Below are 10,738 nucleotides of genomic sequence, written 5' to 3' on the forward strand. Positions count from 1 at the left end.
TTTTGTCTACAAAGTTAGTCAAACTATATGAGATTGTGGAGGACATCAGATGTTCAAACATCACAGAAACAAAACATCCACAGTTCTGAGTTTACACAACGAGATGAAAGTGAACAACACAAATCATGTTGATCAGAACAAAAACAGATGTTTGTGCGATTTCAGTCGTCTGAACAACATTCTTCATTCATTTTCTGTACAGAACACATGAACATAACAACGGTCTTGAAGTGATTTGTGATAAACAGCAGATGACAGCTGACAAAAACAAACTTTACAAGCTTCTCTTATCACAGATTTGAGTTTAATGAGAAACCATCAAACATTTACAGCTCCGGTCTGATCCTGAATGAGACGCATCAAATGAAACAGTCTGTCGTGTGACGCATCATCATCCACCTTCAAGTTTTGATGGTTTTGAAATCCTGAGGGATTCTGGGTGTGGAGGCCTGATGAACTCGAGCCAGTCTGATGCCCTGCAGTGCACACTGAAGACGTCTTCTCCCTGAATCACACAAAACAACACAACACCACGTCTTCACTGTACTGACACACAAACTGAATTACAATCAGTGATCGTGATAATCGCTCATCTACCACAGACCAAAGTAAAGAACATTAACTTTCATTTTCTATTGTTTCATTTTTAAATCACATTAGATTCATGATGTGTTCATTTGTTACTTTATACCAATAAACAAACAAACTATCAATTAAATCCTACTATTAATAATAACATAGTATTACATATATTTTTACAGATTCGGCTTAAAGCGGTTCACCCAAAAATAAAACTTCTGTCATATTTTACTCAGATAGTAGGAGAAATACTTTATGTTGTTCTTGTTGAACACAGAAGAAGATATTTTGAAGAATGTAGGACAACAAACAGTTCTGAGGCACTTTGACTACTGTTGTGTTATTTTTCCTACTATATGAGTCAATGGGGTCCAATAACTGATTGGTTATAAGCATTTTTCCAAATATCTTTCTCTGTGTTCATCAGAAAAAAAGACTTTTATACAGGTTTGGAACAACTAGAGAGTGAATAGAAGATGACAGAATTTTTATTTTCAGGTGAACTGTCTCTTTAAGATAATTCTCATAAGTCTGATTCCTGAAATGACTCATGAATGAATATATTTGTGATATAACTATAACTAAAATATAACTGTCAATCATTAACAGAACTGAACAAACCTTCACTCGTATACACAATAACTGCATGATACCCATAATGCATCTATGAGCAACTACTGAAAGTTCAACATACGGAACTGTATAGTTGTGCAGTAATGATGATGTGTGCAGTCAGACGTACGTTTGTGCAGTGGAGGGAGAAGAGAGCGATACACAAGTCTGTGACGTCTGAAGATAACATCAAACGCCAAACAGAACAACAACTGAACCGCTTCATACTGCAGCACACCCGCACCGTCTGATGAACCCACAACAAGACCTGCATGAAACCCACATCAGATGAACACACAACACACACACACATCAGATGAACACACAACCAGACCTACACAACACACACACACACATCAGATGAACACACAACCAGACCTACATAACACACAAACACACACACACACACACACACAAGACACACACATACATCAGATAAACACACAACAAGACCTACACAACACAGCACACACACACACACACACACACACACACACACACACATACATCAGATGAACAAACAACCAGACCTACACAAAACAGTAAACACACACAAGACACACACAAACATTAGATAAACACACAAACAGACCTACACAACACAGCACACACACACATACATCAGACGAACACACAACCAAACCTCCAAAACACAATACACACACACAAGACACACAAACATTAGATAAACACACAACCAGACCTACACAACACAGCACACATAAACACACACAACATAAACATCAGATTAACACACAACCAGACCTAGACAACAAACACACATCATATGAACACACAACCAGACCTACATAACACAAACATCCGATAAACATACAACCAACCCTACACAACACAAACACACACACACACACACACACACACAATCAATAAGACTAAACTCATCTTTTACACCTGACTGAACTTGCTCATTTCTCTGATCTCATTTGTCATGTTGCTATGCATTGTGGTATTACACATTCAGCTTTTGGACGGGACATTTTTCTATTTTTTTAAAGAAATAAAGTAAACATGCATTGTTGTGATAAAAAGGATGGATGCTTTTAATAGACAACATTCTTTGCAGGATTTCTGTGAGTGTAAACTGAAGTGCATAAACCTGACGCAATAATATCAAACAACTGGAGAAGAGAAAACAGACATCAAATAATTACATAGTAATAGTTTACTAGCAACATCAACCAGTATGAAAAAGGTTTTAAAAACTGTTTTTTTTCATGATAGGGTTGACATTTGTATGGAATCGCTCACATCAGTTTGTGTGTACTACACCTTATACAACACTGTCCAGCTTAACTACACACAACTTGTGTGTCCGTGTGTGTGTGTGTGTGTCTTGCCGTTATTTGCGTGTCGTATGAGCTTGTTAACTACTCGAGCCATCGTCCAGATCATCTTTAAAAAGAATGAAGGCTTTGTCTCCACATTCTGTCCCAACGGCAAACTCTTCACACACGCGTGAAACCTGTCAACACACACACAGACACACACAGTTGGTTATAATGTGTTGTGTTTGTCTCAGGGAATGGAATCTTTTTCCACAATCATTGACTCTTCAAACATCTTGAGTCAGGTTACACATCAGCCTCAATCACACAAATTTCTGCTTCAGTTTACTTATTATTCACAATGACTATTTATTCATTAACAAACAAATCTCTCAATGTAAATGCACATACAGTGATTGTGAAGTATGTGTCGTGTGTGTGTGTAGAGATTGTGTGTGTGTAGCATGTTTTTGTTTGTAGAGTGTGTGCTTGTAGCGTGCATGTGTGTGTATGAAGCGTCTGTGTGTGTCGTGTGTGTGTGTGCGTTTGTAGTGTGTGTGTAGAGTGTGTGTGTGTGTGTAGAGTGTGTGAGTGTAGAGTGTGTGTGCAGTGTGTGTGTAGAGTGTGTGTGTAGAGTGTGTGTGTAGCGTGTGTGTGTGTAGCGTGTGTGTGTAGCGTGTGTGTGTGTGTAGCATGTGTGTGTTAAGCGTGTTTGTGTGTGTTTTACCTCAGAGCCTGCAGCAGAATGAGTTTATACAAGCTTCTGTAAACGGACTCCACAGAGTTCATCTGTAAACACATCACATCTATGTTCACAAACACAAAGTGAGTCTCTCACAGCTCACACCTGTACTGTAGTTTGTGTACCGGATGTGTCTTGTTGTGTATTTGACATGTTTTTGTTGGTTCAGTCATGTTGTTTCTCATGACATTTCCTTTCTCTCTCACCCTGAGGTCTATGAAGATGTCGGTACATTTGAGTCTCAGAAGTGACAGCAGTTTCTTCATGAGTGTGGCCGGTGAGTGGGCGGAGCCGACCGTCAGGCTGTAGCGTAGTGATAGGCCGTCATAACTATAGGGGCGGAGCAAAGAAACATTCACATATTCACCTTGTCATCTGTGGCTAAAGTTTCGTTTCTCTCTTTTCTTTGAAAAAAGCATTTAAGCAGAATAAATGTGAGATTAGTGTTTAACATCACATTCACAGTTTTAAGTGTTTGATTTAAAACAATGTTTTATTTTTTTACAATGCTGCCTGGAATGGGTTTAATGTTTAAAACACGACATCACATCATGTGACAGATAAGATCCATCTGTGATTTACAGTCTGATAACATTACAGCACCTCACCGCGAGTAATCCTTAAACACGTCCAGCGTGTGCGTGTCCAGCAGCAGGCCGCACCACGGGAACAAACAGTGAGACTGAAACACGCTGACCCCTGACCTCTCCCATTCCTCACACACCGGGAAATTCACCGCCACCTTCTGAGGGTTTATTTTACAGCCGTACTCGGGAACGCCAGCCAACAAGGTTCTGAGAGAGAGATAGAGAGAAATAGAGAGATAGAGTGAGTGAGTGTGAGAGAGATATAGATAGATAGAGAGAGATAGAGTGAGTGAGTGTGAGAGAGATATAGATAGATAGAGAGAGATAGATAGAGAGATAGAGAGAAATAGAGAGATAGAGTGAGTGAGTGTGAGAGAGATATAGATAGATAGAGAGAGATAGAGTGAGTGAGTGTGAGAGAGATATAGATAGATAGAGAGAGATAGAGTGAGTGAGTGTGAGAGAGATATAGATAGATAGAGAGAGATAGATAGAGAGATAGAGAGAAATAGAGAGATAGAGTGAGTGAGTGTGAGAGAGATATAGATAGATAGAGAGATAGAGAGAGAGAGATAGAGAGAAATAGAGAGATAGAGTGAGTGAGTGTGAGAGAGATATAGATAGAGAGAGAGATAGAGAGAGATAGATAGAGAGAAATAGAGAGATAGAGTGAGTGAGTGTGAGAGAGATATAGATAGATAGAGAGAGATAGAGTGAGTGAGTGTGAGAGAGATATAGATAGATAGAGAGAGATAGATAGAGAGATAGAGAGAAACAGAGAGATAGAGTGAGTGAGTGTGAGAGAGATATAGATAGAGAGAGAGAGATAGAGTGAGTGAGTGTGAGAGAGATATAGATAGATAGAGAGATAGAGAGAGATAGATAGAGAGAAATAGAGAGATAGAGTGAGTGAGTGTGAGAGAGATATAGATAGAGATAGAGAGAGATAGATAGAGAGATAGAGAGAAACAGAGAGATAGAGTGAGTGAGTGTGAGAGAGATATAGATAGAGAGAGAGAGATAGAGTGAGTGAGTGTGAGAGAGATATAGATAGATAGAGAGATAGAGAGAGATAGATAGAGAGAAAAAGAGAGATAGAGTGAGTGAGTGTGAGAGAGATATAGATAGATAGAGAGAGATAGATAGAGAGATAGAGAGAAACAGAGAGATAGAGTGAGTGAGTGTGAGAGAGATATAGATAGAGAGAGAGAGATAGAGTGAGTGAGTGTGAGAGAGATATAGATAGATAGAGAGATAGAGAGAGATAGATAGAGAGAAAAAGAGAGATAGAGTGAGTGAGTGTGAGAGAGATATAGATAGATAGAGATAGAGAGAAATAGAGAGATAGAGTGAGTGAGTGTGAGAGAGAAATAGATAGAGAGAGAGATAGAGATAGACAGAGAGAAATAGAGAGATATAGATAGATAGAGAGAGATAGAGAGAGAGATAGAGAGAAATAGAGAGATAGAGTGAGTGAGTGTGAGAGAGATATAGATAGATAGAGAGATAGAGAGAGATAGATAGAGAGAAATAGAGAGATAGAGTGAGTGAGTGTGAGAGAGATATAGATAGAGAGAGAGATAGAGATAGATAGAGAGAAATAGAGAGATATAGATAGATAGAGAGAGATAGAGAGAGAGATAGAGAGAAATAGAGAGATAGAGTGAGTGAGTGTGAGAGAGATATAGATAGAGAGAGAGATAGAGAGAGAGATAGAGAGAGAGAGATAGATAGAGAGAAATAGAGAGATAGAGTGAGTGAGTGTGAGAGAGATATAGATAGAGATAGAGATAGAGAGAGATAGATAGAGAAAAAGAGAGATAGAGTGAGTGAGTGTGAGAGAGATATAGATAGATAGAGATAGAGAGAAATAGAGAGATAGAGTGAGTGAGTGTGAGAGAGAAATAGATAGAGAGATAGAGAGAGAGAGAGAGAGAGAGAGAGAGAGAGAGAGATCAGTGTCAGACTGGTGTTTGTTGTGATCTTTCATTAGAAGTGTTTGTTGAGAACATACGTCAGGAACTCAGTGGCTTTACTCAGATGAGGTGTAATGAGTAAGAAATCATCCACCAGTCTCATCAGACACCTGCACACAAACACACACACAGCTCATGAACATCTGACCTCTGGCTGTGATGTTCCACACATCTGACATCATTAAAGATGATCTCACCCGCCCTTGTGGAAGCCCTTGAGCAGCGAGTTCTCCATGTGTCCATAACACAGATTACACAACAGAGCCGACACTGAAGATCCCTGCGGAATGCCACACACCTGACGGAACATTCTAGAACACGGACACAAGCAGCGCTGAACATCTGACAGCACGAGAGAAACACACGTGAAGAGCGCAGGAGTCGTCTCACTTCTTCTCGTGATGGATGATGTAGCTGCTCAACATCTTCTTGAAGAACTGCAAGACGTCTGCGCCTCGGACTTCAGACGTGTGCTGTCAGACACAAACATCACAACGTCTCACACTCACTGAGATGAACTCAGACCGGCTCTGTGCTCGTGATGGGTACTGACCCGCTCCACCAGGATGGCGTTGTGCAGCGTGCCGCCGGCCTGTTCATCCAGAACGAAACTCTTCATGTTCATGGGCTCGGTTATCTCGGTCTGAAAACACATCATTCCTGCATCACAACGAGGAGAGACGCCGGACCTGTTTTAAGGATCAAGCACATGGTCTAATGCACACGGTGCAGGTGCACTCGGGGCGTGTCCGGATCCACTTTTTCTAATTTAACGAAGGGAAAAAGCTCAGGCGCATGATCTAAACGGGTCATCCTGATTCTCTTAATGAGTAATTGGCGTTTCTTGGGCGTTACATGAGGTAAACCAATCAGTGCGCCATCTCTCTTTCTCTTAAAGAAACAGTTGCGTTCGCGCTATTTACACGGCGGAAATTTGCAAGAACAAAGACTGAACACGTCTCCAGAGAGGAAACACATCTGCTCGTCTGTGAGGATAAAGTGTGCGAGTAAACCATATAAAGGACAAGCCTGATTTTTTGCTTTTTCTTAACTATATTTATTTTTGGTGATTTTTTATTATATTATTTATAATTTAAGTGCTATAAACTTATTTCAGTTTATTTTTTAGGCAACATTTTCAATTTTCCTTAAGATAAGTGTTTCCAATTATTTTTAGGTCAATATTTGATTTGATTTCAATGAACAGAGACGATTTCAAAGTTAGAACTTTAGTCAAGTAAAATAACTTTGGTGTGAGGTGGGGTTTTACCTTCGTGCAGAAGCGCTTCCGGAGACCCTGGTTTGGGTCGAGCCACAGGCGAGCGTAGTGACGCAGAAAGAAGCTCTGCTGAGCGAACGGACCCAACACTTCACTCAACACCTCCACCAGTTTCACATGAGGAAGACTGTCATACGCTCTGCTCACGTCCACCTGACACAGACACACAGTTTCAGCTCATGTGGAACGTTAGCTCATACACGTGTGTGTCATACCTTGACGAAATACAGCGGTCGCGGTGAGCACTTCTGTTGAGGGGTGACGTCTTTGAGAACTCTGTGGATGTCCTGCCAACCCCAAACTGTTGAGCCCATGGGTCCCGGAGTCTCCTTCACACACACGCTCAACACGTTCTGCAGGACTCGCACACAACTCTGAAAATGCTGCACAAAACACAGAACATGACACAATCTCACACAAACACGGGTGTTAACTCTTAATATATGATAGAGTCACATCACATGATGAAAGCATGAGTTTAGGGGTCACACCTGCAGTGATTCTCTGGGTCCTGTGAGGCGTGTGATGGGTCTCATGCTGTTCACCTTGGGGATGAATCTGATGCGTGATGTTATGGTGGTCTCTGGGGATTTGATGCTCTCAGGAGCAGACAGCGCCCTCCACTGGCCTTTAGACAAGTGCATTCTATACAAGAAAAGACAAATCCACACCTGAGTTTACACTGTACAGCACATCAAGATTTCAAATCATCACACTTCAGATCACTGCAGTCCTTACTCAATATTTTGTGTGTTAATGGGATTTGTATTGGTTTTAATGGAAACTGTAATGGTTTGACTGGTATGTGATGGATTCTATTGGTGGGATGTTAAATTCTAGTGGAATAATGATCAAAAAATGAATTTTGTAATGGTTTTAATGGAAAAGCTAATGGTTCATAATGGACTTTTAATGGAAACCATCTTACCTGAAGGCCATTTGCTGTAGTTTGGTCCAGATTTCCCTCCTGTAGAACGTGAGCGTGTGTTTCTGTCCCATTCTCTCAGTGACATAGAAGAGAGCTTTAACCAGACCCAGCACGAAATCATTTAACATCCAGAGCAGAAACTGAGCAAAGATCCACTCACGATACCTGTGCTCACTCGCACACTGACCTGCACCACACACAAATAAACACATGTCACTTCAAACACGTATGACTTTGATCTTATTGTACGATCATTCTAATGAGAGGCAGCCGTTCAGGTTTAGATGAACGTGAGGAAGAGGAAGAACACACGTTTCTTGAGTCCCAGCCAATGGCAGTCATTAACCTTCATCCTGCACATTAGCTGGACCAATGAGACGCTATCAAATTTGCCGAGCCGCAGGAAGTCCTTGACGTTGGACAGGAAGTGGAGTTGATTTTGACGGGAGCCCCAGAGCTCGTCTGGAATAACGTAACTCAAGCATTCTCTCACGAACAGATAAACCCTGTAGGGTGAGCAGTGACTTCTCAGTAAAGACTCCATCTCCTCGCTCTCAGTGTTCACGGAGCACTTGGTCTGCAGGAACAGGGTGTACGGGCACTTCCTGTGCTGCTGCAGGAGTCGAGCGAACATTGGCACGGTGTTGAAGAAGCGCTTGGGAAGTTTCTTGGGTTTGGCCTTTTCATCAGACGGGTGCAACTTTCCTCCAAAGAAAACGATACGGACCAGATCTGCCCCCTGCAGACGCCTCGGCCCACCCGCGCCTGCTTTCAACTTCCTGTTGAGGAGGAAGCCCTGCATGCCCCGCCCGTTGTAGAGCATGCTGGGAACACGGATGTAACAGTGAGATGGGCGAGGAGGCGTTTGATCGCCAGGTTTCCAGCTCTGAGCTCCGTGACTTTGTGGACAGGCGTTCAAGGGCTGATTGGCCGGCTGACCCGAATCTTCGTCGCCCCGCTCAGATTCAACACTCAGACGCCTCCTCTTCATCACAGGGACGTGATCACGTGCCACATCTTCATCTCTCGCTCTCTTCGAAGTCTTGTTCGGAACTACTTTCCTCTTGTTCCTGCCATGACCCGTCCTGACGGGCGTTTTCCGTGTGGGTTTCTTGATGGGCACGTGAAGGGAGTTTTGACTCAGACTGAATCCAGACCAGGGTCGTGAGCGCAGCAGGTCATACACGGGTTCACCGCACACCTGCAGCAGACAGGACGGTGGGACGGTGATGAACACGGCGCAGTCCTGCAGCAGATACCTGGTGACCTCTGACCCCAGTCTCTGATTGATCCTCTTCCACAGCTGACTGGTGCTGATGTAAGCGGCGCTCTGGGAAATATCGCCGTGGAATCTGAAGGGGTCCGAGCAGGCCGGTACGTCACTGCACTGATAGCCGAATCCCAGAACGTTCCTGAGCTTCTTACGTTTGATGTGATTCAGTGAAAAGGCCAAAACCTCCGGCAGCGTGCCGAGCTGAACAAAAGAAAATAAGAACTTTTAATGGAAATGATTCATAAAACATGTCAGCTGCTTGTAGTTACCTCCTCACATTCATGGTTTTACAATCGTGTGTCTTTTGTTTCCGGATTTAATTTTGCTGTAACAGTTTTATTGGATCAATAAAGGAACATCTTTAATCTTTGAAGATGTCTCAAATTACTACAGAAAAGCCATTTCCATAGTGAAAGACATTCGATTTATATATAAAAGGTAAATTGGGTGCTTTGTTCGACGATTCAAATACATCTCAGAAACAATCTCTACATGTCAGTGTTTTACTCTCGACTAGTTTGTAATGTACTTATTTATTCTGATGATTGCCTTGTCTATAACTTTTAACTGAACATGTTCCCATCTGGTGGATTCTCACGAACAACAGGCACAAATAATGGATTTCACATTTCCTTATGACAACCATTCATTTTAAAGTAGGCTATAACTATCGAGATATGAAGCAACTAGACACATAATAAAGTTGTACTCTACGTATCGTAATAATCATACAGTACCTGCACGGGAGCGCGCACCGGCTGCAGTGGCGTGATCGCGCATATCATCAGTCCTCTGGCGAGGGTTTGAAAGCGCGCGCCGTCACTGTCATCCGTCAGAACGGGCTTCCGGCCGTCAGAAAACACGATTCCTTTAATTAATTCCTCGAGCGTCTGCACGAGCGGATATAAAGAGCGCAGAATATCCAGCGCGTGCTTTAAACCGGAGGCTGTCGCGTCGCATTGAGCCATGAAGTCTCTGCGTCTGTTCATGTTTCGCGCTACTGGCGTCCTAACAATAGATACACACATAACTAGACAAGGATGCCTCATTCAAGCGCTCCAGGCACGTAGACGTGTCCGCCATCTTGGAACGGTCCGCTTACGTCACTCACAGTTGGCAAGAACGCCACAACACTGCGCAGCCATGGGTTGAGTGTGAAAAGCACGGGATTTAAATTCCCGAAAGATACCCTTTCGTTGTTGAAATGTGTTATTGTAGCAAATACAATGTTTAAGTTCATACAACAGTATATTAGTTTTCATATACACACACACCCCGCGTTCCATTTCGGCCCCATTCCGTTAGAAGACTCAAGCTTCTGATGTGTAAACTCTATAGGGAAAAACTCAATTGTATCTCCTAATCTGTCAGTTTAAAATTTTCTTGGCAAAATGAGCAATAAAATCAACGTCATCTTCTCTTTATTCGGAGTGAAGTTTTGTATGGGAAATATATCTCCCTCTTGGAACGCACCGA

General features: G+C 42.3%; 1 protein-coding gene across 3 annotated transcripts; it reads right to left on the reverse strand.

Annotated features, from left to right (window-relative positions):
• Positions 1-122: 122 nt before the first annotated feature.
• tert (telomerase reverse transcriptase) lies at positions 123-10,289 on the reverse strand. Of its 3 annotated transcripts, none has more exons than XM_056741878.1 (16): positions 10,000-10,288; positions 8,302-9,463; positions 7,990-8,176; positions 7,553-7,706; positions 7,277-7,444; positions 7,053-7,214; positions 6,336-6,425; positions 6,173-6,255; positions 5,980-6,093; positions 5,821-5,892; positions 3,828-4,013; positions 3,426-3,549; positions 3,205-3,266; positions 2,550-2,674; positions 1,322-1,438; positions 123-505 (listed from the first exon to the last, which is right to left on the reverse strand). In XM_056741878.1, exons 1-16 carry the CDS (start codon positions 10,249-10,251, stop codon positions 402-404), a joined length of 3,162 nt encoding a protein of 1,053 aa, XP_056597856.1. In that variant the 5' UTR covers positions 10,252-10,288; the 3' UTR covers positions 123-401. The 3 variants fall into 3 exon arrangements, with proteins under 3 accessions (XP_056597856.1, XP_056597855.1, XP_056597857.1); XM_056741877.1 differs by having other exon boundaries at positions 1,322-1,459; XM_056741879.1 differs by lacking the exons at positions 123-505; positions 1,322-1,438; positions 2,550-2,674; positions 3,205-3,266 and having other exon boundaries at positions 3,823-4,013; positions 10,000-10,289.
• Between the last annotated feature and the right edge of the window lie 449 nt (positions 10,290-10,738).

The sequence above is a fragment of the Triplophysa dalaica genome, chromosome 25 (genome assembly GCF_015846415.1).
Source record: "Triplophysa dalaica isolate WHDGS20190420 chromosome 25, ASM1584641v1, whole genome shotgun sequence".
Taxonomy (NCBI): domain Eukaryota; kingdom Metazoa; phylum Chordata; class Actinopteri; order Cypriniformes; family Nemacheilidae; genus Triplophysa; species Triplophysa dalaica.